This window comes from Opisthocomus hoazin, chromosome 1, assembly GCF_030867145.1.
Source record: "Opisthocomus hoazin isolate bOpiHoa1 chromosome 1, bOpiHoa1.hap1, whole genome shotgun sequence".
NCBI lineage: Eukaryota > Metazoa > Chordata > Aves > Opisthocomiformes > Opisthocomidae > Opisthocomus > Opisthocomus hoazin.
Genome location: NC_134414.1, coordinates 135,762,241 through 135,787,358, shown reverse-complemented (window position 1 = coordinate 135,787,358; position 25,118 = coordinate 135,762,241). Strand labels below are relative to the sequence as shown.

Below are 25,118 nucleotides of genomic sequence, written 5' to 3'. Positions count from 1 at the left end.
ACCTGAAGATTGATTTGCATAGCTGTGGCAGGATAGTTGTGCCATGTAGCAGTGACTGTCTAGATGAACGGTCAGAAGGTGTCGGTTGGTTAATCTGAGGCGGTACAAGTGAGTAGTTACTATTCTGGACATCAGTAGAGGACAATGCAGCTCACAGGTGTAGCTGACAGGTGCGTGCTGTGCCTGGAGGTACAGGGTGGAGAGGACTCTATCACCTGGGTGTACCAGTAGTCAGAAAATGGCATGTTCTGAGTAATAGGTATGAGTTATCATTAAGAAGCCCTACGTCTCAGGCAATGCTCTGGATCTTTTAAACCACTTTTAAGTCGGTATTTCACTTTGGCTAATGAAATGCTATATCGGGTGTAGGTGGCAAGGTGTTAGCAGCAGGGGTGGTGGTGCAGGGGTGGCCTCTTGTGCAAAGAGGCCGGGGCTGCACCTGTGCTGAACACAGCCTGTTCTAGCCAGTCCCAAAAAGCACCCACTGCTGGCCAAGGGTCAGCCCACCAGCTGAGCTGGTGGTGCCTTGGGGTTAATGGATTTGAAAAAGGGCAAAATGCTGTGCAGCAGCTCTCAGAGAGGAGTGAGGAGAGAGAGAGAGAAAAAAGAAGAAGAAAAGAAAAAAAAAAAAAAAGAAAGAAAAAAGTGAGAAACAGCTCTGTGAACAGCAAGGTCCAGAGAAGGAGGAGGATATATTCACCCTGTAGCCTGCAGAGAGGACCACGCTGGAGCAGACACCCACCCTGTGGCCGGTGAAGAACCCCATGCCAAAGCAGGTGGGCGTACCCTGGAGGAAGCTGTAGCCCGTGGAGAGCCTGTGCTGGAGCAGGCTCCTGGCAGGGACTGCAGCCCGTGGACAGGAGCAGGCTTTCTGGCAGGAGCTGTGGCCCATGGAAGGGACCCATGCAGTTTGTGAAGGATTGTACCCCGTGGGAAGGTCCCACACTGGAGCAGGGGAAAAATGTGAGGAGCAAGGAGTGGCAGGGAGGAGCTGTTATGGACTGACCTCTGTTCCCCATCTCCCTGCACTGTTGTGGGGTGAGGTTGGAGGAGGTGGGAATGAAAGAAAGAAGTTGAGCCTGGGAAGAGGGAACGGAGGGAAGGTGGTGTAGTTTTTGTCTCTTGCCATCCTATTCTATTTTTAATTGGCAATGAATTTTTCCCTGAGTCAAGTCTGTCTTGCCTGTGACAGTAATTGATAAGTGATCTCCCTGTTTTATCTCAGCCCATGAGCTTTTTCATCTTATTGTCTCCCCCTGCTGTCCTGTTGGGGAGGGGGGAAGTGAGAGAGTGGTGGGGTGGGCGTCTGGCAACCAGAAAATCAGTGACACATGTTCAAAGGGCAATGGCCTTCATGCGTACCAGCGCTCAGGGACGGCTTCTTTCGTCCAGTGCATTCACTGTGGAGCAAGTTGTTCAGCTCTTTGATCATAAACCAAAGCAGGGTGGAACACAGGAACAGCACTCCTCGTTTGGGGTAATGCTGGGTGGAAGAACAATAGCGTCCCTGTTAGGGATAGGCGAGATACTGAGAACCTTCTATTTTCTCTGTCCTGCACGTCAGAGTTGAAATATGGAGAGTCCTCTTTCAGTGCTTTTCTACTATGATGTTCCTTTTGTATAAAATAGATTTATTGTATTTGCCTGCCAGGCCTTTCCTCATTTACATCTGTTGCAATCTCTTCTTCCTTGATGCCCACACACATGGAGACAATAAGTTATGTAAGCTAGATATCTAAGTTATTTCCTGGTGTGTTGTGTATTCTTTATCTTTTTTTAGTTTGTAATTCAGGGAGTTGGAGCTGCCAGTACTTTTGGTCTTTTACATTGAGTATCAAGTAGTTATCAAGTAATAAATATCGAGAAAAAGAGCGTGGAGCCAGCACAGCTGTTTGTATTTTTGACACAACTGGAATGTTTTAGCTGGCAGTGGCTGTTATTCTAATCAGGCCCAGCAAATGCACCTTGGTCTATTTCTTTCTAACTCATACATTTCCTCTTTAAAATTTTCTTGTTCAAGGCAGTTTGTAGAATGTTAGCAGTTACTGCCTGGAAATGTATATCACCATCCTCCTAAAATAACCTTTCTTATTCATTGGAAGGCTGAGCTACTGTTTATCTGCTGGTAGTTGTACCAGGTCTTCTGACATTCTTCAGTGAGATGGGTTGACAGAGGATCACAGAAGGTTGCTAGAAACACTGCTTGCCTCCTGATCCAGCTAACCCCGTGTTTGCGTGAGAGCCGGTGCCGGTGGGCACTGGAGTGGAGAGGAAGGTGAGATGGTGACAGTCAAGACGCAGACTGGTCTGACTGTATATGGCTGACCAGTTGAAATGTACAGTAGTCCTCGTGGTTTTTTCTACACTACTAAGTGTCTGGAACAAGGAAGCTTTCCCCCAAAACTCTTGTGCAGCCCTGGTAATAAAAAAAGACCTTTGTGGCATAGAGGAGGCTTGCTGGGGAAGCTTTGGAATATCTACCTGCTTAGAATGTATGTATTGCACAAAAAGTTCAAGCAGGTTTGAGTTGCAGGAAATTTACACTTGTTGTGAGGCTGTACCTGTCCTTTCTCTCCCCACCTCTAATACAATCCATCTGAGCTGTGCACCCTGTGTGTACTCGGGTCTCATTCTTTCTGTGTGTTTTATCTGTATGTTTATCGGTATCTGTATGTCATTATCGGTATGTTGACTGAAAGCAGGAGATAATCCTGCCTCTTACCTGACATATGTGTGCTCATAAATTCCTCTAATGTAGGTGCAGCTCTGCCAAAGGAAGTGTATTTGACAGCTTAAAATGTAGCAGCTAGGAAGGAGGCTTAGGTAGGTTGGCAGCAAAACTCTTGCTGGCAGCTGTGTGCCGGACCGGAGCTCGGCCGGCATGGCTAGCGCTGCGGTGCTGCTGCCCTGGCAGCCTGGGGGAGCCCCTGGTGGGCAAGGTGGCAGAGACACCTCCGTTGTTTCCATCCTGCTGGTTCTGCAAGGTTGCTAGAGGAGTGCTATGGGGCAAAGCGGTGGAAAAGGCACCAGTGAGGGACAAGCTTGTAGTAAAAAGTTACCTTTTGTGAAAAGACTGATCAGTAAGCCAGGCTGGTTCAAATACCCTTGTGTAAAGTACACGCTTCTGTCCGTGGTGGCACCGTCCTCAGCAGATACGTCCAGGCGATAACGGAGAGGAGCGCAGTGGGAGCACCTGGACTTCGCCACAGCTCTGGACAAGAGGGTGGGCAGTTTGGTCTACGTGAGAAAAATGGCACCTCTAATGTTAAAAATCTCCAAATGAAGCAAACGCCAAAAAGGCTCCAGCAGAAATTGTGGTTTGCTTTTAGGAGCAAAGGCTTGAGCCTTTGTTTCTGACTGGGTGGTTTGTTATAATAATTATTTGTATGCAGTATTGCTTCTGGCACAGCGCTCTGCAGCGCTCTGTCAAGATACGCCTGAGTGCCCCCATGCTGGTTCTGCTGTGCTAGAGGAGAGGAGAGGGGCTGTCTGCCATCCCGGGCTGGGACCTGAGCCGAAGGAGGGGGGTGTGGGGCAGCACTGGGGAGCTGCTTAGGGCTGGGGAAAAGTGGGATGTGGTGGGTTTGGTGTTGTTTTTTTTTTTTCCAGTCATCCTGCGAGTTCTGAGCTGGCTCTTCCCTGCAGCACGTGAGAGGTAACAGAGATCTCTTTATGGTGTAGGGTTTCCTGGATGAAGAGTGCCTGCTGTTCGCGTGGTGCTCCCCATACTTCTCGGGGTGACTGCTCTACAGAAAGGAGGGATGTGGCAGCAGCAGTGAGTGGTTTAATGCGCTTGCTTCATTTGGCTTGAAATCCTGAGAAGTGGAGGGTGGGGTGGAAAGGGTGTTTGTCTGAGGATTGGGTTTCTTTTATTTGTTTCTTTGTTTTTTTTTTTTAGGTAGCCTGTGACTTCACCATTTCTCAGTGCAGTTGGTGTTTCTTTTTAATAGGAAGAGATAATAGGATTATAGAAGTGTTGTATAAAAGAGGTGTTAAAAACTATTGCCTTAATGCCCTATTACAAATCTAATCTGCTGAAAAGAAGGAAATGCCTGTGAAAGGAGCAGGTTTAGACTCTTGTAAAACTTGAGGACTTGAGCTGTCTTCCATAAAAAGCTGATGTTGTACCGTGACCTTGTGAATTGTAATGAATTTAATTCTTTCTTGGAGGGTTTAATGAAGAAGATTGCTGTACTGCTTCATGATAGTCCCAGAGCTAACCTATTGCTACTTTTCACTTTGACCTAGATAAAATACTGAGTAATAGTCTGCATAGTACAGAGCTGATAAATGCAGTCCCAAGGAACTCTTTCGTGCTTGATTTCCTGCTTGAACTTGTGAGGGTTTTTATAGTCAGATTGAAGTGAATCCTTTTTGCTGCTGAACCTGTTCTGCTGTCTGTGCACTTGTGCGTGAGCTTGAGGAGGTTGCAGGGGCTGCTGGAACATCCTGCGTGATGGGAAACTTATCTTTACTGGGCAGCGTGAAACAGGTAGAGTCAGAAAGTTAGTCTAAATTAAAAATTAACTTTTAATGAAATGAAACTATATCTCTGGAGCAGTTCTGCAGGTGTTCCACACAGGGTGAATTATTTTAAATCCGAACACATGAAAGATAAAATTTAGGCAGAAAGTATGTTCTTACTGATTATTTATAGTGTTAAATGTAACTTTTTTGATCAGTAATCATATGACTCTAGGCTTCAGCATAGTTATCGTGACAATTTTTATCTGAAAACTGACCAGGAAAACAATAAGTGTTTGGAAAATAGTGAGTTTTTATTGACTTCAGTGACATAACAAATTTTGTTTAGAAGATTACTCTCCTTCACCAATATGTAGATCAGGGCTACCAGTAATCGATCTTCCTTCTGATACTGTCTTTGTCTACCTAGGAGTTTTGCCTAGATGACAAAGAATGGCCTTTAGTCTAGAATTTCTGGGTATCTCTGAGCTTGTTATTGCTAGTGGCTTCAGTCAGGCTGCTGGGCAAATGCCCACTGCATGTGGGTAGATTGCCCCTGCAGCCCTTGCGTGGGGAACCAGCTTGTGTAGATGTTGCTCACGTTCTGTGTGCTTGCACAGCCTGGTGGACTCCAGTGCTTGTGTATTTCTGCTGGGGAAAACCCTGAATGAAAAGGGATAGCTCTGGTTGTTGTGGTTTGCTTAGGAAGAAGTCTTGTCCATGCTGGAACCTTGTTTACTCTTTTGGGCTGCCTGGGTGTAGAACAAGTTAGGGCTTCATGATCATGGCAAGAGGCTCAAGGTTCGGAACTGAACCTCCGTGTTTGTGGGTGAGTCGTACAGCGCTGCATTTCTGATCGGTTCCTACAGGTAGCCTGTTCTGAATAGTGCTAGGAACCTTAGAGCAAGCAAGTAGGGTTTGGCATGCATTTCAAAAGATGTAGCAGGCTGCAGGACTGGAGTTGGCAGACTAGCTGCAGAGCACAGGGGCAGTTGTCAGTACAGATATGATGTTGGGGAGCACAGGTCATGTGCCTCAATATGATGATGGATGTTTTGGAAGTGTGTTTGAAGTGTCTGTCTAGATACGAGTATGTCTACATGTAGGTGGGGACCTTTCTCATTTTTCATTGATTTTGGAATTCTGGTTGATGTCATATTTGGATAGCCATGTTTTTTTCTGTTTAATTTTTTTCATGGATTTTGAAATGGGTACTGTGGTGTTTTTGACCTTGTGGCCTGAAGTGCTGTGCCCTTGTAGTCAGCTGTAACTTTCTAAACTGCATTTGGTTATGCTTCACTGCGAATTTGTTTCACAAGAAGAGTTGCGCTTTATGTTCCTGTGAAAGTTTCTTGGTACCTTTGATGAAGGTCAGATCTAGCTAGAGATAGGTTTGAGAGCTATGAGAAGAGTTTAGTTGCAACACAAACCTTTTCCCACCCATATTTGAGGGGTAGTCACCCTGAGTTACAAAGTGTAGAAGTAAGAACCACATTTCCAGCATCTTAGGGATTATTGTTTATAGCAAGAATTGTTTAGTATTGAATTTTTGATTGGATTATTGTTTGTACATGTTTTAATGTCTGACTGGGTGGTCTTTTTTCACCCCCCAACCAGTATATTAGCCATGATATAGGGATATCGAAGGCTTAGGTACATAGGTAGCAAAAGGAAGGCAAGGGAAAATGCGGGCCTGTTGCTCAATATGATGGGGGACCTGGTTACACAGGACATGAAAAAGGCCGTCCCTTCCAACCTCAACCGTCCTGTGATTGTGATTTGCATGTCCTCAACCTGTTCTTTGTTGGTAAGAGTTTCATTTTATCTGATTGGAAGTTACAAAGTGCAAAGCATCTACTCCATTATTTCAAGGGAATTGCGGAATTACTGTTGGGTTTGTTAAAGTTGGAGGAGATTTTGCATGACTGTTCCAGTCAGTATTTTATTAAGGCTATTCCATTAATAATGATTTTATGGATGTGTTACAACTCTGGCTTGTATACTGCTTCTCCAAATGTGGCTTTTTAACAGCAGGCCCTAGGCCTAACTGTTTTGTTGGCTTTTTTTTTGTTGTTTTTTTTAGTTTAACAAGGCCCAAACTCTGGTGTTCTTAGAATCATAGAATCATAGGAAGTTTTGGGTCGGAAGGGACCCCTAGAGGTCATCTAGTCCAACCCCCCCGCAGCGAGCAGGGACACCACTAACTAGATCAGGTTGCTCAGAGCCCTGTCCAGCCTGGTCTTGAATGTTTCCAGGGATGGGGATTTGTGACTCTGGGTTAGCTGCCTGACCTAGCAACCCAGGTATTTTAGGCTTGTTGGTGAAAAATCACTTTGTCAGATTAAGAGTCCTTGGCATGAAATAGTAAAGCAGCATCCTCCAGGGGGACAATGATCAAGTTTTCCTTTCGTTTCTCTGACAGGCAAGTTTTTATTGCAGCTTAACCTGTTGCTTGGCCCTTTCCAGTTACTGTCCTTTCAAGTTCACGAGTTTTCCATATTTGGTGGGAATCCTGAAAGCTCCAGCTCTTCACTGTGTTTCTCAGTCACCTTCATTCATAAGGGCATAATTCTTTATCTTTTGTTAGCAGAATCAGACATGCCTTTCTGTGCACATGTGATTCTTGTGTCTCAGGGGGGAAAAAACCCATACATTTTAACCTACGAGGTAACAACGTAAGGTGAATTGGTGGCTGAATTGATTCATGTATGTTTTTCCATTTAAAATACTCAAAATATCTCCATGCTTTCCACATTTTGAAATCCATATTATATTCTCCATCGAAAACATCAAAATACCAAGCTGCAAGTTTATCAAACATGAATTATGCCCTTCTGTGTGTGTTGTGATGAGTTGAAAGTGACTAATTGTTGTGATCATGCATGCATATTTATACTGCTCTGTTGAAGTGCTCAAGTGTATTTTAAGCTAGAGCAACATTCTGTCGCTGCCATAAGAAGTTGGTGAAGATGTAGTTTTAGTTATGTGAAATAATTCACGCTGACAGTAGTACAGTCTGAATATTTGTCAGAGGCAAGTACTGTGAACTTTTAGTAACATCTGCTTGGAAAGGAATCTCACCAAGCTGGCAAAGGAAGTTGCTGTGCGTGTGATTTCAGCTAACTGAACAGGAGGAGAGGAGGGTAGAGATAAGGTTGGTGCAGTAAGTTCAGAGTTTATGTTCATAATGTAACATCCTTGTACCTTAGCAATTTTACACCTGTGTTCTCGTCTTGATATTTAAAAAAAAGAAAAGTAATTGGCAAGCTTGTTCTTCTGACTAATACTGCCAGTTGTTTCCTGGTGTTTCATCATGTCTTTTTCCATGGATAATTAATTTTCAATTTTTTAATATAATTTGTGGAAGAAAAAAATTTCTCGAGGGGACAGCTCATTTGCACTAGTCTGTGCATTAGAGATAAGCAAAGATCTTAACTTTATCAGAAGTGGACTGCATTCTTAAAAAAAAGTGGGAGGCTATGAATTTAATAAATTGATTTTTAGCAAGCACCTGTCGATAGTCATTCCCTGCACCTGAAGTTTAGTATCTTAACTTTGTTATCCTTTTCAGCCCAGGTTAATCTGTAACATGTTTGGGTTGGGTGGTAGAGAAGGAAATCCCCTCCTCATTCAGGCACTTTGTGTGGCGACCACCTTGATTTATTGTGGAGAGGTTACCCCCTTGGGGGAGGTGCTTCACCTGCTGAATGCTGTGCAGTAACTGAGAGGTTACGAAAGGCAGCAATTTGGATTATTCCATAGGAACTTGCAAGTAGAGTTCAGATGAGCAAATTATAGGGTCTTTGATTTAATAATTACAGGCTAATATTACCCATGGGGTCCACAGTGTTTACTGTTCGTTCATATAGCTTATCACTGATTTCCTGTATGCAACTATGTCAGAGTACAAACTGGCAGGGGGTGGTGGACATTTTCTCTTTTATTTGCATCCCTGTTGTTTCGGTGATGATACACAGTGGGATAACAGGGTAAAGCGCTCATTTCCTCAGTTGCTGCAGTTGTGAATCGGAGTCCTAAGCAACTGAGCTGAAATCTGAACAAAGCTGCGGTTCAGAATCATTCTGTCTTATAGAAGTCTCTCCCTGGTAGGACAGCGAACTAGGTGGTAATGCTGGGCTGAAAGGCACACACTGATGTTTCAGCTGGCAATAGTCAGAAACAAATGTGATCCTGTTTACTGCTCGTTAGTTGAGCTAAAAACTGGAACTATTTGACTCAAAGTGTATTAGTGTGGTATCTGTGCTGTCACCTCTTAGGGCATCATGTCTGCTAATTTACGTTATTACGGCATGTCTGCCAGCAAGACTTACCAAAATGTAAAATTCACTACTGAAGCAAAATATATTCATTAAAAATATCAGCATTTTTGTCTTCCCTTCTATTCGTGTAGTTTTCCCATTTAATTGCCTTCTACTTTCTTTTATTTTCCTGTTTAGTTAGGGGGCTTTTCCTCTACACCTATTGTTGGAGACTGAGTGAATTGAGACTTTAGAAACATGAGGAGATTTTAAACTGGCTTTAATCCATTTTCTGCTTGAGCCCTCTTCAAACTTTTTTATTAATTTCTCTTGAGTGTAAAACAGTGATCACTCATCTGTTTTCCTGGGCAAACTGGAGTGTCCCGTTTGCTGGAAAGGAAATCCCCCTGACCATGTGTTATTTCTCTGTCTCTCCTTAGTTGGTATTTTCCTCTTCCCTCTTTTCCTGTTGCTTTTTCACATCTTAGTTCCCTTGCCCGTATCTGCCTGCATTCCCAGTAGTGTGTGTTGCAATACTTCAGCTATAGCCTGCAGCTGTTACGAGGAAAAGCAGAATAAAGACTGTCAGAATAAATAGTATTGGTTACTGACAGCACCTACAGGAGTACTTTAAAAAAAAAAAAGTGGTTAAAACAAACTAGTATTTGGGGCTTACAGAGATTCTGATCTTGCAGGACCCTACAGATAATGATTGTTGGTAGGTGATCTTTCCATTAGTATGGAAAACAGTTTTGTGAGGGGTCCATTTCAACCTCTGCTTTTAAAATACGCAGGACCACCACGTTTTTAAAAAGGCGATGAAGCTTTTGTAGAACGGATCTGTCAGATCTCCCCCTTGAGGGTTGTAGAAGCTGGAGAATTCCCCTCCATTGCTGCCATCTCCCTCAACTTTCTGGATTAATGAATTCTGTTCTGAATACCACCGAGTCTGTGTTAGGATAGTTGTTCACAAAACCCAGAGGCAGTAGGAGCATTACAAGGTCAAAAGAAGGTTTGTGTGTTTAACATGGCTGTTTTGGAGGCGGAGGGAGGGGGGGGATAAGGGGGACAAATCCTTGCTATTCTTGCATTGATCTCCAGACTTTGGAATACATATGTGACTGTATTAATCACCATTAATGTCTCCATCTGGTTGCATTCCAGTTCAGATTTGTTTGTAATACTCAGGATAAAGTTGCTGAGAGCAGAAGGATCGGAGACGTGAGAACTGGTTTCGCAGTGGTAGTGGTACCCTCTCCAGCATTCAGCCAGCTTGTGTTGCACCCTGTGCTGTAAGCAACAAAGGTACCTGTGTGACAGGTACCAGAAAGAGAGTTAGGCTGCCAGGTGAGCTGGTGCAGATAGGCTTGTAGGCACGCTGCTCAGTTAGCATTATCTGGCGGATCATCAGAAAGCATGCCCCAAAATACTTGGGGTGGGCTTCCTTTGGGGCATGTGTGGTGGTTCTTAGACATTGCTATTTTGTATGTGTATTTTTAATATGAAACTGTATTGTGCCTGCCAGAGAGGTGGTTGTACGTACCATGATGTTGAGGCTGAGTGTTACTTGTCCCAGGGTCGTGGTGAAAGGGGTATTGAGTGTTTGCGGAAACATGGCTTGTTGGGGTAGCTGTCAGCAGTGAACACGGTGCTCTTCTAGGGGTATGCGAGACCTCTGACAGCTATTTCTGTAGTAAGAATTCATTGAACAACTCTGATGATGCAGAAGGAAAAAAAGTTTCTAGTTCACTCTTCTGTTGTCAGTGTTGACTTTACAGGAGAGAGATGTGGTAGTGTGGTTTTATCATGGCATGTAAGTAAATACGCCAAGGAGGCGTGCTAAGTGAGTGTGAAGATTTTTATGACTGAGGCCTGAGATGTGTTTGCATTTGGGTCTAAAGTCTGTATTTGTTATGTTGGATAGCGCAGAAGCCAGATAGTGTTCTGCTCCTCTTGGCATTATAAAACTAGTTATCTTCAGAAACAAGTAGTCGAGCTTACTGTATCTGTGAAATGTGCTACTGACTGCCCTGTGAAGTTGCTTTCCAGTTGTTTATTACAAGCTGACAATAGAAGGTAGCGTGCTGTTAGCATGTGGCTTAGATTTGCTGGTCCTCTTTATTTTTTTCTTTTTTCTTTTTTTTTTTTTTTTTTTTTTTTTAGATGTATATAGCTGTCCTGAACTGTGTAGATTTCCTTATTCTGTAGGTCAGTTGGATTTAGGTGTTGCTGTGTGGCTGGTGTGTTTTTTCCTGTTCTGACAACAGAGCTAATGGGCATCAACAGAAGGAAAATTAGTTGTGTTCATTCTCATATTCCCTTTGGAGAGTAGTAGAGACCTATGCTGTCAATACCTTGCAGGCTATTCTGATTATTTCCCATGTGGAAAATCAGGGGAAAGGATGTAAATGTGAGCACTGAGCTAATTTTTCTGTGTGTTTTAAAACAGTGAGACAGAGACCTCGGTGGTCTCCAGTGTAATTTACCTAGGAACAGAAAGAATTCATTGGAAAATGTGATCTTGAGGGTCAGGAGACAAGGAGGGGAGGACCAAGAGGAACTCAGGCTTCACTTCTTGTTTGTTTCGGTGGTTCTGTACTTGTGTTCTTGAAGACCAGAGGGGAAAAAAAACCACCCCTGAACACCACCCCTATGACCCCCCCTAAAAAAACACTGTGGTTATTAGCATGACTGCATGGCGCTCTTCATTTTCTTGAGAACCTCTCCCTCTCCTCTATTTTTTTGTCTTTTTCTCTGTTATCTCCTTTACTTGTAAGTAATATTCGCTTCCTCAGCTCAGCCTCTCTTCTTTTTTTTGCTCCCTTCTCTGTTTGTGGTTGAAGTGGGTGCGGAGATCTTTCACTGTTGTCGGTAAGGTCATTGCAAACTCTTCTGTCCTGCTCTCGCTTCCTCAGAGCGGCACTGTGCGGTGGTGTCGATGGAGAGAGCAGGTCAGCCGCTCCGCGTCGTGCCTGCGGGTAGGGACAGTGGCGGAGCGCTCCCAGCCAACCCCGAGAAGCTCGGGCAGCACACCGAGTAGTCCATCTTGTCAGTCCTAAGTCTGGCACCCACATACATCCCCGTGAATCAGCAAACTTTTCCAGAAGACACCTGCGCTAAACTAGTGGGAATGTAGAGTTACTGTATTCCTTCTGCCCGCGATATCTCTCCAGGGTCTCATGTAGATTGTGAAAGCTGGTATAAAATAACCTTCCATGTTTTTGTGTTTCTTCTCTGATCCAGCCTGCTTCGTGTGCATTGTCTTTAATCACTGCCTTCGCTTCACTTAGCCTCAGTCCTTGTTCTTCTCACAGGTAGCAGTTTTCTGGTGTGTTTTCCATATCAAAGCTCTCTTTTGTTAAAATTTAATTCTTTCTTTCTCTGCTATTTGATGATAATAACAGACATAAGTATTAACATGGTAACTTTATAGTATGGTGGCAGTGAAAGGCCGTATGAAAATGGAGCTCTTGAAAGAGGGCAGGAAACAGAACAAAGGATTAGATCCCCACAGACCTAACACGGAAATAGTGAACCTTTCCCCTGAAAAGCAGGACGGCTTGCCTCCCGCAGCCCCATGTGAGAGGGGAATGCTGGGCAAAGGCCCACGAGGTGGTACTGGCGGGCAGCACATACGGAGGAATGATTTCCAATGCCAGTCAAGTATTGCGGGGTTCACACTGCGTTGTGCAGAGAAGCATAGAATCAAGAATACTCTCTTTCAGAAGAAAACAGTTTAATTCTGCAGAGACTTGTGTGGGTTTCATTTTGGTGGGGGGAGTTGACTTCTCTTATCACCAGCAGAATTGCTTGACTTGCAGCTGTTGTTAATTCTGGTAGGAACAGAAGCTGCAAAGCCTATGTATTGCCAGGCACTGTACACAGACAGAACTTGGGGCAGTGGTTGCACTTTCTGATCTGGAAAAGAAAAGAAAAAAAAAAAAAGCCTGGAAGTGGAGAACAAAGCAGGAAAGTGATTTACCTAAAATCATGCAGCTGGGAGCAAAGGTCGGTGTCATTGTGTCTGACCAGTAGTTTGCACTTGCTATTTCTTTCATGTTTTGTCATAAATTCTTTTTATGGAAGTCTGTGAAGGTACAGCAGTGGAGGGTGGTAGAAACTAACTCTCCTTCCTTTTTTATTTGTCCAGGTTAAGTCGTATTTTCTGACGTTTGAAGAGCAAGCAGCACCATGGCTCTATGACTTGCAAAACCGCAGGAAGTGCAGCAGCCCTCCCTACCTCCAGCTTTCCTTCCTTACTGTGACTTTCTTCTCGGGACCTTTGGTTTCATCCCTGCTGGGTGCGCAGTGCCCTGCCTTGGCGTCAGAGCAGAGGAAGCAGCTTACGGATCAGGGAGAGCCATGGCCTTGAGCTTGAATGTCTTTCACCTCTTCTATAAGTTCAAAGTGTTGGTGCTTGTCACTTTGTGTTTGGTGATGCTGTGGGCCACATTCAGTTACTTTGTGGACTCCAGACAGGAAATTTCTAAAGCTAAGAGCATGGTGGAGGTTTTCAGAAAGGTAACTAGCTTGGAGGACAGTCAAAAGGAAGAGAAGATGGAATCAACTGCGAAAGTTCCCACCGTGAAGGCATTTCAGGGTCACTGCCCAGCTCTGTCTCCGTACCTGCGTAAGTGATAGTGCTTTCCTCTCTAACAAGTCACATCTGCTTTGGTACTGCTGACTTGGTTTTCTTCCTAGCCGTTTTACAGTTAGACACTTTTCCTGTGAAACAATTACAACACAGCCGTTGCAGTAAGCACTTCTGGGTGAGGAAGCAGCTTGTGGCACAGAGCGTCTGTGCTGGTCTGGCTGGGATAGCAGCCCGTATGGTGCTGTGCTTTGCATTAGTGGCTGGTCAGCTTTGGGAACGCACAAGTGACTTGGCTGCTGCTGAACAGTGTTCGCATGTTGTGAAGGCTTTGTCTGTCTCTTCCCTGGCACCCTAAAATCTGGTAGACTGGGCGTGGGCAAGAGGCTGGGAGTGGACGCAGCCAGGACAGCTGACCACAACTGACCAAGGGGATATTCTGTACTATATGACCATACCATTTATCATGATCAGCAATAAAAGCTTAGGGAAAGGAGGAAGGGGGGGTGTTTGTGGTTGTGATGTTTGCCTTCTGAATAACAGCTATACGTGCTGAAGCCCTGCTTCCCAGGACACGGCCGGACATCTGCCTGCCGATGAGAAGTAGTGAATGAGTTTCTCTTTTTGCTTTGCTTGCATGCACAGCTTTTTTTTTTTTTATTAAACTATCCTTATCGCAACCACAAGTCTTTTTTTCAGCTTTCCTCATTTTTTTGCCTTTTCATTATTAGATGTACTTTTGTCTGTCTTGATGACTGAAGGACTTCACAGCTGTGTTGGGGTTTGCACTACTTATGGTAAAGGTTCAAACAGGTGACCGTTTCCTTGGTTTGGCCATTTTTGTTAGGCCACTTTTTTGTCTTGGTATTGCTAGCAGAACCAGGCTTCTGCTTTGCAGTATCATGTCATTGCCTTCTTCCTCTTCCTTTTTGTGGACCTGATTAGGGATTTGTTTGGGAAGCGGGATTCTTGCCTCCTCCCCAGTGAAGTTCAAACAGCTGCTGTCTAGTTGCATACCCCCACCTTTACCCCCGGGAGCTATTTGCTTAAGTAAATGCACTGCAGCTGTAGCTGTCACGGTTGCCTGCCTTGTTCTCTTTCATGAGTTTGCTGAGTCCGGAGGGCCTGGAATGATAGCTCAGTGCAAGAGAAGTGATGGCAATTTAATTTGGCTACAGAGAGCCGTGGTACATTTTATCTTAACAAATTTTTAGCCTTAAGCCTGTGATGCTTTTGTTCATACTTTAAGCAGAGATGACTTCTCACAGCCACAGTCCTTTGTCTCTTTCTAGTTTGTTGTTCTCTGCTTTGCCCTTGCAGCCGTTTCTGGCCAATCCTCCTGCAGTAGGGTGGAACTTGTCTTGATTTTTTTTTTAATATATTTTTTATCATCATCACTCTATAATCAGTTTAAGCAACTGAACACTTGATACCCTCTATTGTCACTGCCCATGTGATGTCCTTGTAGTACTACTTTTCTCTTAGAAAGGCAGGGAAACCAATTGGGACTTGAACCTGTGTTACTTGTGCTGGTTACAGAGTGCCTCATTAGGTGACTGGGCTAGCCACAACCAGAAACGACTCAGGAAAGCTTCTTGCGCTTCTCCTACAGGAGGTGCCAGCAAACTCACCTTCAAAGCATCTCTCACACTAGAAGAAGTGCAAAAGGAGAACCCTCAGGTAGCCAAGGGCCGGTATCACCCTACGGAATGCTCAGCATTGCAGCGTGTGGCCATCCTCATCCCACACCGCAATCGAGAGAAGCATCTGCTGTACCTCCTGGAGCACCTCCACCCCTTCCTGCAGAGGCAGCAGCTGGACTATGGCATCTACGTTATTCACCAGGTGAGGCAACTGTGCAGAGGGGTGTTTGGGTGGGGATGATGCCAGTGCTCTGCAGTCCAGGGAGAGGCATGCTGCTGCCTCTGCTGTCTAGCATCAGTCCTCCAAGACTGCTTTGAATGCTTCTACTTGTTGAGGGATGCAATGGTGCATGTGGCCATTGCTGATAGCACTACAGGATCTCGGCTGCTGGTAGCAAAGCTGGGAAGTATTTACAAACAGTGTATTTAATTGGTGTCCATTTCTCAGTCTAAGTAGCTTGCTGTTTCTGAGTTAGCATTCAAGGTAAGCATCTTTTTGCCTTACTAGTGCAATTCTCTTGCAGTATACACATATGTAACTAGGCTGACATGTTTTCTGTCTTTAAATTTGGAATTGTTTGGATCGAAGGCCTCAGTTTGTATCTAGCTCTTCTCTCCCATCTGGTTCCTGGCTGTTGTGTAAGCTGTGTGTATCATGTGATTGTAGTTTCTTCTGCTGTCTCAAACTAAATGTGCCAGCTACTGCTTGTTGGTGGTTCACTTGTCCAGCAAGGGCTGTGGGAAGAAATAGTTGTGGCAAAGCATTTGGTTCTTGAAAAATTTAGTAATTTCTTTATTTGCATTCTTTCTAGCTCTGCTGAGTCAGTGGCTAAAATTTGAGCATACAGGCTTGTGCCATATTGTCTTTCAGCGAAGGTGTTTATATTCTGGTCACATGAGCTAAAAGCAGTATAGATTTCTGTTTAGTAATATGTTGTCTTTTTCTTGAGCTTTTGTAGTATTTACTTTCTTTTACTATCGTTTACTTATGTGTTCTGCTTTGACTCTGAACAGATTTTTCAGATGGGGGTGGGGAAAGGTGATAAATTAATAGAGTTTCTCTTCCCTGCTATTTAAAGAGGCTAGAGTCAAATCAGTAAGCAGCAGTGCGCTGTATGTGTAAGTTTACACTTTTGGTCAATAGCGCAACAAAAGTCATGGCAGGATATATACCTTAAGTTGGAATAGACTGTTCTTTCAATGTTTAGAGTCGTCAGGTGGCCCGTAGAGTGGAAAAAATGAGGCCTTTTTTCTGCATTAGTATGCATTGTAATTGTATGTATAATGGCTCACTTCAGCTAGCAAGCAATGGTTAGCAATAAATCATTGGAAGAATGGGCATATGTTCTTTATTGAAATATGTGGGGCGGAGAACGGCTGTTGTCATGTTAGCAAAAGTAATACGGGAGTCTGGAAGTTTTATCTGAGGTTAGCAGCAATGTCGAGTCTGGGCTTGTTCTGTCAGAGCTTTTACTTGGAAGGCTGGAAACTTTTGCTTAGCCTTTCTGAGTAGATAGACATACCGCAACACTCGAAAGTGGGTCTCACTAAAACTCTTTAATGGCACATCCATTTTCAGTCTTCATTTGTGATGTCATTAGTTGCTATAAGTATCTTTTGAGGAAAGAAATAGTTAAGAGCAGGATTTAACTATTAAAATACACAGTTTACTTTGGAGGAAGATTAAGAAATGGGCCTTTTATATTTTTCTCTGTAAGCCACTGAAGGGTGTACTTGAGATCACTTCTTTATGGACTGCTTGTAACATCTTGAAAATTGCGTTTCTCTGCACAAATGTGTGCATATCTGAGTGCAGTGCTGAAAAAATAGGAGTTTGTAATCCCTAAAGGGTGAATAATTTCTTTCCAAACATAAGTTTGTCTTGTGGTCAGTGTTCTGCTTCCATTTGTAAAGGAGGACAACTCTCTCCTCAGTGAAAGATGAGAGTAAACATTGCTGTTTGTACAGCATGTGGTCTAACATTGAAAACTGCCCTTCCTGGAAAGCAATTTTAGCTGTCATTTGGCTACCTGTTGTGCAGGAAGTGGGCTGTGGTGCCTGACTATACTGATGGTAGGTGGTAGGTGCTGCTGCTGAGCTAGGCTGGGTTTGATAACCGATACAAAAGAAGTTCTCTGCGTGTTCTTTACCAGTTGTCTGAATCGTTCTGTTCACTCAATAACCTATGTTTTCATCATCGGGAGAAGATTTTGACTGATATTTTCATATACAGGACACTTAAAAAACAAAACAAACCCCCCCCCCCCCACATGTACGCACCCCTCAGAAATTTGACATTGTAGATTTTGGGTGAATTGTATCTTAAATGTTTCTTAGAAAATTAATTCCCTGATGGAGAATGGATGTAACTGATTATCCCTGTCTTAATTTCTCAGAGTGGGCACTGGGTTGTATTTCCCTAACTGCAGGTAAGGAGCCATAAATCTTCTTTGTTCAGGAGCAGATGGCTGTTAGTGATAGTGAAAAAATTGCTGCTTCAGAGGCAATCATTACTTTTCAGAACAATAAAACATGCTTTGTGTACAACTGCGTTTCCCTACAGCTAACCTTGTCTCAGTCTGGGGAGGCCAGCTGCTTTCTCACCTTCCATGGAGCCTCTTTCAGTCCAAGCAGCTTCCAGCAAATGACCCCTTTCTCTTGAAAATTGCTCTTTTATTTTTTTCAAGTAGATCAGGTTCCTAGCTCTGGAAAACAACTGTCCTGACAGTTTCTGCGAGCACAGGGCCCTCTGACTCCCAGGGGGGAACTTCAGGCAACTCACCACCTTGTCCTCAGAGCAGAAAGCCTTCTATAGGCTTCCTACAGGCACGTGTGTACAGCCCAGTAAAAAACCGAATCGCAAGAGAAGTGCACCTGTTGCTCCAGAGTGAACAGTGTCATGGTAAGCTTACAAAACTGCTAGGATTGTGTGTGTACATATATATACACCTGAAAGGTGAAAAATGGTATTTTTGAAAAGCAAAGATGCACTGACTTACAGCAAAAACAAACAACGAAGAGTAGTAAAAGTCAAGTGAAGCTCTGTGCTAAGCAGGAGTCCCGGTACAGCAAAATAATTAGTTATAGATAGCAGTTAAAAATGAAGAGACCTGCTTTTTATTTCCCACTCTGCCACCTACTGTGTGACCTAAGGAAATACAGTGAACTGTTTAAGCATTACTGTCTTCTAAACTGAGTGAACAAGCATAAATCATCTGGCAGATGCTCTGACATCTATAAACCCATCAATGTGGGAGTAAGGTTTTGTTTCATGTGGTTGTTTTGTGGGTTTTTTTTTTAAAAAAAACTTCCATAAGCCTTACTGACACAGTTGTAGGGAATGTCAGTTTGTAAACTGTTTGCTGATACCTCTTTTGTTACTTAGCCTGGTGGAAACTCCAGGAGGGGAGCAGCAATAGCAGCGGAATGGCATCATGCCGCATGCATACTTCTGCTGCCCGGATAACCACAGGCTCTCCTGGCCCTGGCTGCGTTTGTTCAGGACAAGTAGAGACTGAAGTAACACTTTGCATCATTGGCCACTCTGCTGCTGCATTTAATGTGACGGGGCAGCTCCTGGTGTAGTTACCGCTGTGAAGGCTGTGACGCACGAGTGCGGTTGCGAACTACGCGATGAGAACATGCCTGGGAGCAGTTCTGGTTCAAAAGGGTTGACACCTGCTTCAGAGGTTTTTTCCATTCTCTTCCACAGGCTGGCAGCACCAAATTTAATCGAGCTAAACTGCTGAATGTAGGATACCTAGAGGCCCTAAAAGAAGCAAACTGGGACTGTTTCATTTTCCATGATGTGGATCTGGTGCCAGAAAATGACTTTAACATTTACATGTGTGACAGACAACCAAAGCACCTTGTAGTTGGCAGGAACAGTACTGGATACAGGTAGGACACCAGGAGTATGAAAAGAATACCAACTGGGAAATGGCAAGTTACTGATAATGATCCTCTTCTGGTGGAGCTGTATGCTGTTATCTACCCTTCCTTCTGACACCAGATTTCTGGTGGTAACGCTCCGTCTGTCTGGAGCGCCTTCTGACAAAAGACATCTGTATGGACTTGTTTGAAGTCAGCTCCATGGTCACCTGCACAAATGATCGTTGTCATCATTCTGGTTTCTGGGTTGAGTTAAAGGGTGTTTTGAGAGGAAAGCAACGTGGCAGAGGTGGTGTGAAGACCTTCTGTCAAAGCTAGAAATACATTTGCGTTCTTCTGGTCCTGTCATTTGATAGTGTGATCTTACTATTGTGCTAATAAAACTTGCCACTTAGCTTTTGCTGTTGAAGAGGTAACTTCTGATATTGAGAGCGCAGGTGTGAGAATTTGCCAAGGGATAGGGTTGTCCTTTAATTATTTGGCTGTATTAACATCTAATACAGGATCATTCTTATTTTTGAATGGGGTCCCCTAAGTGATAGTGTGATATAAATAATTTAAAGTGAAAAGTCAGGTTCAGTCCCTCTCGGAGAAAAAGGGTTCCTGTGCTTGGTGAATTTAATGACTAGAGTGGTTTCAGTGAATGTATTTCTTTCAAGAGTCACCTCTTATGTCACTCCAAATATTAATTAGAAGTGGGCTGATCTCGGAGTACTTTGAAGTAAAGCTCTGCTTCACTTCTGGGTTTCCTTTTTTGAATATATGAAAAAGAGGTGGGATGTGTGGATTCTTATACAGAATAATCTACACTTTCCAGTTATTCAGTGAAAATGGGATCAAGCACAAATGAACTAGGCTCATGATAAGTTTTTGGAGCACTGCGCCTTGCAGAGAGAATGCTGAGGGCTACAGGACGGTCATGCACCAAAGCAACAGAAACATTGCTTTGGTTAATTGACAGGCATGTCAAATCCAGGCTAATAATGTGGCACAAAGCTTGAGGTGCTTTACATGACCTCCTGTGCCTTAGTTAGCTTAGCTAAGCATGCAGATGCTTTTTTTTTTTTTCTTTTATTGAGGGGTGGTCTTACTATTAATTTCCTTAGGTTTCTACTGTTTGTGGAAAGGAGCTGTTAGTTATGGGTCAGCTTTAAAGAGTCTTACACTGACAAAATGTTTTTGTTGTGAATACCCTGCACCACTATTCGCTAGGATGCTGGTGGTTTGAATTATATTTGTACTTTCTTTGCTGTGTCACTGCCTTGGGTTACGCATCTGTGAAGTGGGGATAATAATGCTCTGCTTTCAAGGGAGTTCCTGGGTACCTCTGAAGGAATTCAGATCCTGAGCTCAAAAATGATACCTGCACTGAGTTGAGACTGCAGGTTGAAATCCCAGTTGGGTGACCTCAGTGTTTTGCTTAGGCTGAGGTGAGCATAGTAAGACATGTCGCTCAGGTGGGGTTGAGAACACTGAAGTCATACATGGTCTGCACTAACACAAAACATCCTGGGCAGGAATGTGGGGTTTCTGGGGGTTATTTGCTTGTTTTTGTTCCAGGGTGATATCTGCTATGCTAATCGTAGCTGATGTTCTCCTCTGGAAAGCAAGTACCCTGTGTCTGATTACATAAAGTACAACTTGGGTTTAGATTATTTAGGAGAAGGTTTATATATTCAAACTTTGAAGGTAAGGATGGGAAAAATTTCCCTAACGTAGCTAAGCTATTTCCTTGAGATCAGCACAGCGTCCTTTCCTAATGACCACTTCTGTGGTATGGTGTTTTCAGCCCAATTTTAAAAATCCCAATGGAGCTGATACTCTCTTGTCCTCCGGGAAGAGGTGGTTGAACACTGTTAGAGTTGCATTCTTGCAGATGATGTCACCTAGGAGCAAGATATGCCTGGGCCCTGCCAGTTTTGCTCTGCCTGCGGAGGGTTGAGTGGGCAGCACTGTCCTGTGTACAGCTCTGGCTCCTTCGGTGTCTGCCTCTCCAGCGGTGTAGGGGAATTACGGAGTGTGTAAGCGAGCAGTGGGTGCATATATGGGATTGTGGGTGACTGGCAAGTGCAGCCTGGAAGCATGGTGGGGAGGGCTCTTCCCTGCTGGTGCTGTTTATGGGACCTCCTTGCTGTCCGTTCCACCTGTTCACTGCATTTCTCTAGAGTACCAATAGCAGAAGTCTCAAGGTGGTGGTTCATAACTAAAACTTGATAGGGCCTCTGCTACCTTGTGGTTGGTCTCCTCTAGGAGAGGAGATAAAGGAGAGAGAGCAAGAAAGAGTGAAAATTCCCAGAGGTAGAAAAAAATACAGGTAAAGCACATGAGACTGCATCTGCCTAGAACAATCCTTTTTTATATGTTCATATAGATAACATCTAGATAAACAGTGTATTTGGGAAGTATATTACAGTCCCAGCCAATGACAGTTGAAGCTTTTTTCAAGCAACTGGAAGAAGTCTCGCGTGTACAGGCCCTTGTCCTCGTGGAAGACTTTAATCATCCTGGTGTCTGCTGGAAGGACAACGCAACAGGGCACAAGCGATCCAGGAGATTTCTGAAGTGAATTGATGATAACTTCCTGACACAGATGATCAGAGCTGATGAAGGGAGGTCTTCTGCTGAACTTATACTTACAAATAAGGAAGAACTGGTCAGGGATGTGAAGGTCAGAAACGAGGAGGGAATGAGGCAAACAGCAGGTTCGCAACCCTGGAACTCCTGTTCAGGGATCTGCTTGGAAGAATCACTTGGGAGATGACCCTGGAGACAAGAGGGGTTTAGGAAGCTGGTAGATCTTTGGGGGTTGCCTCCTCCACGCTCAAGGATGGCCCATTCCTACATGCAGGAAGGCAGGCAACGGTGGACGGAGGCCTGCATGGATGAACAAGGAGCTCCTGAGAAGACTTGAAACAGAAAAAGGAAGCATGAAAGAGGTGGAAGCAGAGTCAGGTGACTTGTAAGGATACACAAGATGCTGTCTAAGAATGCAGGGATTGGATTGAGAAAACCAAAGCCCCTCTGGAATTGAACCTTGCAAGCAATGTGAAGACTAATGTGAAGGACTTCTACAGGTACATCAGCTGCTGGGAAAAGTAGGGAAAATGTGTACTTCTCTGCCTTGGTCCTTACTGGCAAGATGTGCCTTCACGATTCCCAGGCTTCTGATACCAGTGGAAAAGTCTGGATGTACAGAGACTTACCCTTGGTGGAGGAGGATCTAGTTAAGGAATACTCGAACAAGCTGGACATACACCATAAAACCATGTGACCTGATGTGTTGTATCCTAAAGGAACCAGTTGCTGTCATTGTGAGGCCATTCTGTTATGTTTGAAAGGCCATGATGATTGGGGGAGGTTCATGAAGACCGGAAGAAAACAGACGTCACTTCTATCTTCAGGACAGGCAAGAAGGAGGATTAGAGGAACTACAGGCTGGTCAACCTCACCTTTTAACCCCTGGAAAGGTGATGAAGGAAACCTGTTCAGAAGTCATGCCTGACCAACCTTGATAGTCTTCTGGGATTCGACTAGCTTGGTGGACAAGGGAGGAGTTAGTGGATAATGTTTATCTTGACTTAAGAAGGCTTTCAACAGTGTCAATGGGGATGTGAATAGGGATGTCAGTGGGGATGTGAAAATGACAGGCCAGTCAGTCTCACCTCTGTGCCTATCCAGATCATGGAGCAGATCCTCCTGGAAACTGTGCTGAGGCATGTGGAAAATAACGAAGTAACTGGTGACAGCCAACGTGGCTTCACTAGAACAAATCGTGCCTGACAAATTTAGTGGCCTTCTGTGATAGGTTTGCTGCATTAGAGGATAAGGGAAGAGCAACTAATGTCATATACCTGGACTTGAGCAAAGCATTTGACGCTGTCCCACACAACATCCTTGCCTCTAAATTGGAGAGACATGGATTTGATGGGTGGACCACTCGGTGGATAAGGAATTGGCTGGATGGTCGCACTCAGAGAGTTGCAATCAATGGCTCAGTCTCCAAGTGGAGACCAGTGATGAGTGGTATTCTTCAGGGGTCAGTACGGGGACCAGCGCTGTTTAACGTCTTTGTCGGTGACATGGACAGCGGGACTGAGTGCACCCTCAACAAGTTTGCCAATGACACCAACCTGTGTGGTGCAGTCAACAAGCTGGAGGGAAGGAGTGCCGTCCGAAGGGATCTGGATGGGCTTGAGAGGTGGGCTTGTGCGAACCTCATGAAGTTCAGTAAAGCCAAGTGCAAGGTCCTGCACATGGGTCAGGGCAACCCCAAGCACAAATACAGGCTGGGCAGAGAATGGATTGAGACCAGACCTGAGGAGAAGGACTTGAGGATGCTGGTTGATGAGAAGCCCAACGTTGACCCAACAATGTGCACTTGCAGCACAGAAGGCCACAACTGCATCCTGGGCTGCATCAAAAGAAGCGTGTCCAGCAGGTCGAGGGAGGTGATCCTGCCTCTCTACTCCACTCTGGTGAGACCCCACCTGGAGTCCTGCGTCCAGCTCTTCAGCACAGGAAAGACATGGAGCTGTTGGAGTGGGTCCAGAGGAGGGCCATGAAGGTGATCCGAGGGCTGGAGCACCTCTCCTATGAGGAAAGGCTGAGAGAGCTGGGGCTGTTCAGCCTGGAGAAGAGAAGGCTGCGGGGAGACCTTACAGCAGCCTTCCAGTACCTGAAGGGGCCTACAGAAAAGCTGGAAAGGAACTTTTTACAAGGGCATGTAGTGATAGGAAAAGGGATAGTGGCTTTAAACTAAAAGAGGGCAGATTTAGATTAGATATAAGGAAGAAGTTCTTTACTATGAGGGTGGTGAGGCACTGGAACAGGTTGCCCAGAGAAGCTGTGGCTGCCCCCTCCCTGGCAGTGTTCAAGGCCAGGTTGGATGGGGCTTTGAGCAACCCAGTCTAATGGAAGGTGTCCCTGCCCATGGCAGGGGGATTGGAACAATATGGTCTATAAGGTCCCTTCCAACCCAGACCATTTTATGAGTCTATGTTACGGGAGACAAAGTGATGAAGTATGGACTAGAAAGTGGACAGTGAGATGGACTGAAAACTGGGACAACTGCTGGGCTTGAGTGTTCTGATCACTGGAGCAAAGTCTGGCTGGAGGCCAGTCACTAGTGGTTTACACCGGAGTTTGACACTGGGACTGGTACTGGTTAGTATCTTCTTTAGGAACCTGGGTGATAGGGCAGATTGCACCCTCAGCAAGTTTTCAGAAGATAGAAGTCTTGGAGGGGTGGTTGATGTATGAGGGACTTTCTGGCTGGAGAATGTGGCCAACATGAATCTAAAGAAATGCAACAAAGGGAAATGCGGAGTCCTACACCTGGAGAGGAGCAGCTCCATGCACCAGTAGGTACTGGAGGCCAGCTGTCTGGAAAGCAGCTTTACAGAAAAGGATCTGGGCCAGCAGTGTGCCCTCATGACAAAGACCTGCGGCATCGTGGGCTGCGTTAGGAGTGGTGTTGTCAGTTGTTGAGGGAGGTGATTCTTCCTGTCTACTCGGCACCATTGAGACGATAGCTGGAGTGCTGTGTCCAGTTCTGGGTTTCCCAGTACGATAAAAACGTGGACATGCTGGAGTGAGTCCAGAGAAGAGCCATGAGGATGGTTAAGGGATTGCAGCATCTGACGTGTCAAGAGAGGCTGAGAGTGCTGGGACTGTTCAGCCTGGAGCTGAGAAGGCAGAGAGGGATCTTGCCAATGTGGACACATACCTGATGGAAAGGAGTAAAGAAGGTAGAGCCAGGCCCTTCTCGGTGAAAGGCAAGGGGCAGTGGGCACAAACTGAAATACAGGAAATTCCATTTAAACATATGAGAAAGTGTTTGGTTGTTTTGTTTTGTTTTACTGTGAGGGTGGTCAAATACTGGAACAGGCTGCCCAGAGAGGTTGTGGAGTTTCCATCCTTGGGAGATGCTCAGCACCTGTATGGTAATGGTCCTCAGCGACTTGCTCTAGCAGACCTTGCTCTGAGCAGAGAGGTTGGACCAGCTGATCTCCAGAGGCCCCTTCCAACCTCCACAGTTCTCCTGTGGTGCTATGACAGAAGCAAAAATCAGCCAGGAAAAATAGTCTGAGGGAGATTGGGGGGGATTGGGGTTGTTTTTTTTTTTTCTTGGGGGGAGTGGTGGTGGGTGGTGGTGTGTGTGTTAAATTTGATTCATGGTAAACCAGAAATCATAATAAGCATTGCCCCTTTGCTTGCCTGGCATGTAAATTGCCATAACGGATACTTCCTGGCCCTGGCAGTTTGTTCGTC

The 25,118-nt window shown here is 44.8% G+C and overlaps 1 protein-coding gene across 5 annotated transcripts in view; it reads left to right on the top strand.

The window, feature by feature from the left end:
• Window positions 1-25,118, top strand: part of B4GALT4 (beta-1,4-galactosyltransferase 4) — a 35,349-nt gene that overhangs the window by 4,556 nt on the left and 5,675 nt on the right. For 4 of the 5 annotated variants that reach the window (XM_075437061.1, XM_075437035.1, XM_075437072.1 and 1 more), the window contains exons 2-4: window positions 12,874-13,353; window positions 14,927-15,159; window positions 18,670-18,857. In XM_075437061.1, coding sequence (XP_075293176.1) covers window positions 13,086-13,353; window positions 14,927-15,159; window positions 18,670-18,857 — 689 coding nt within the window. In that variant the 5' untranslated portion in view covers window positions 12,874-13,085. Of the gene's footprint in view, window positions 1-3,681; window positions 3,776-12,873; window positions 13,354-14,926; window positions 15,160-18,669; window positions 18,858-25,118 lie in introns of all 5 variants that reach the window. The other variant, XM_075437044.1, reaches the window with a different exon arrangement.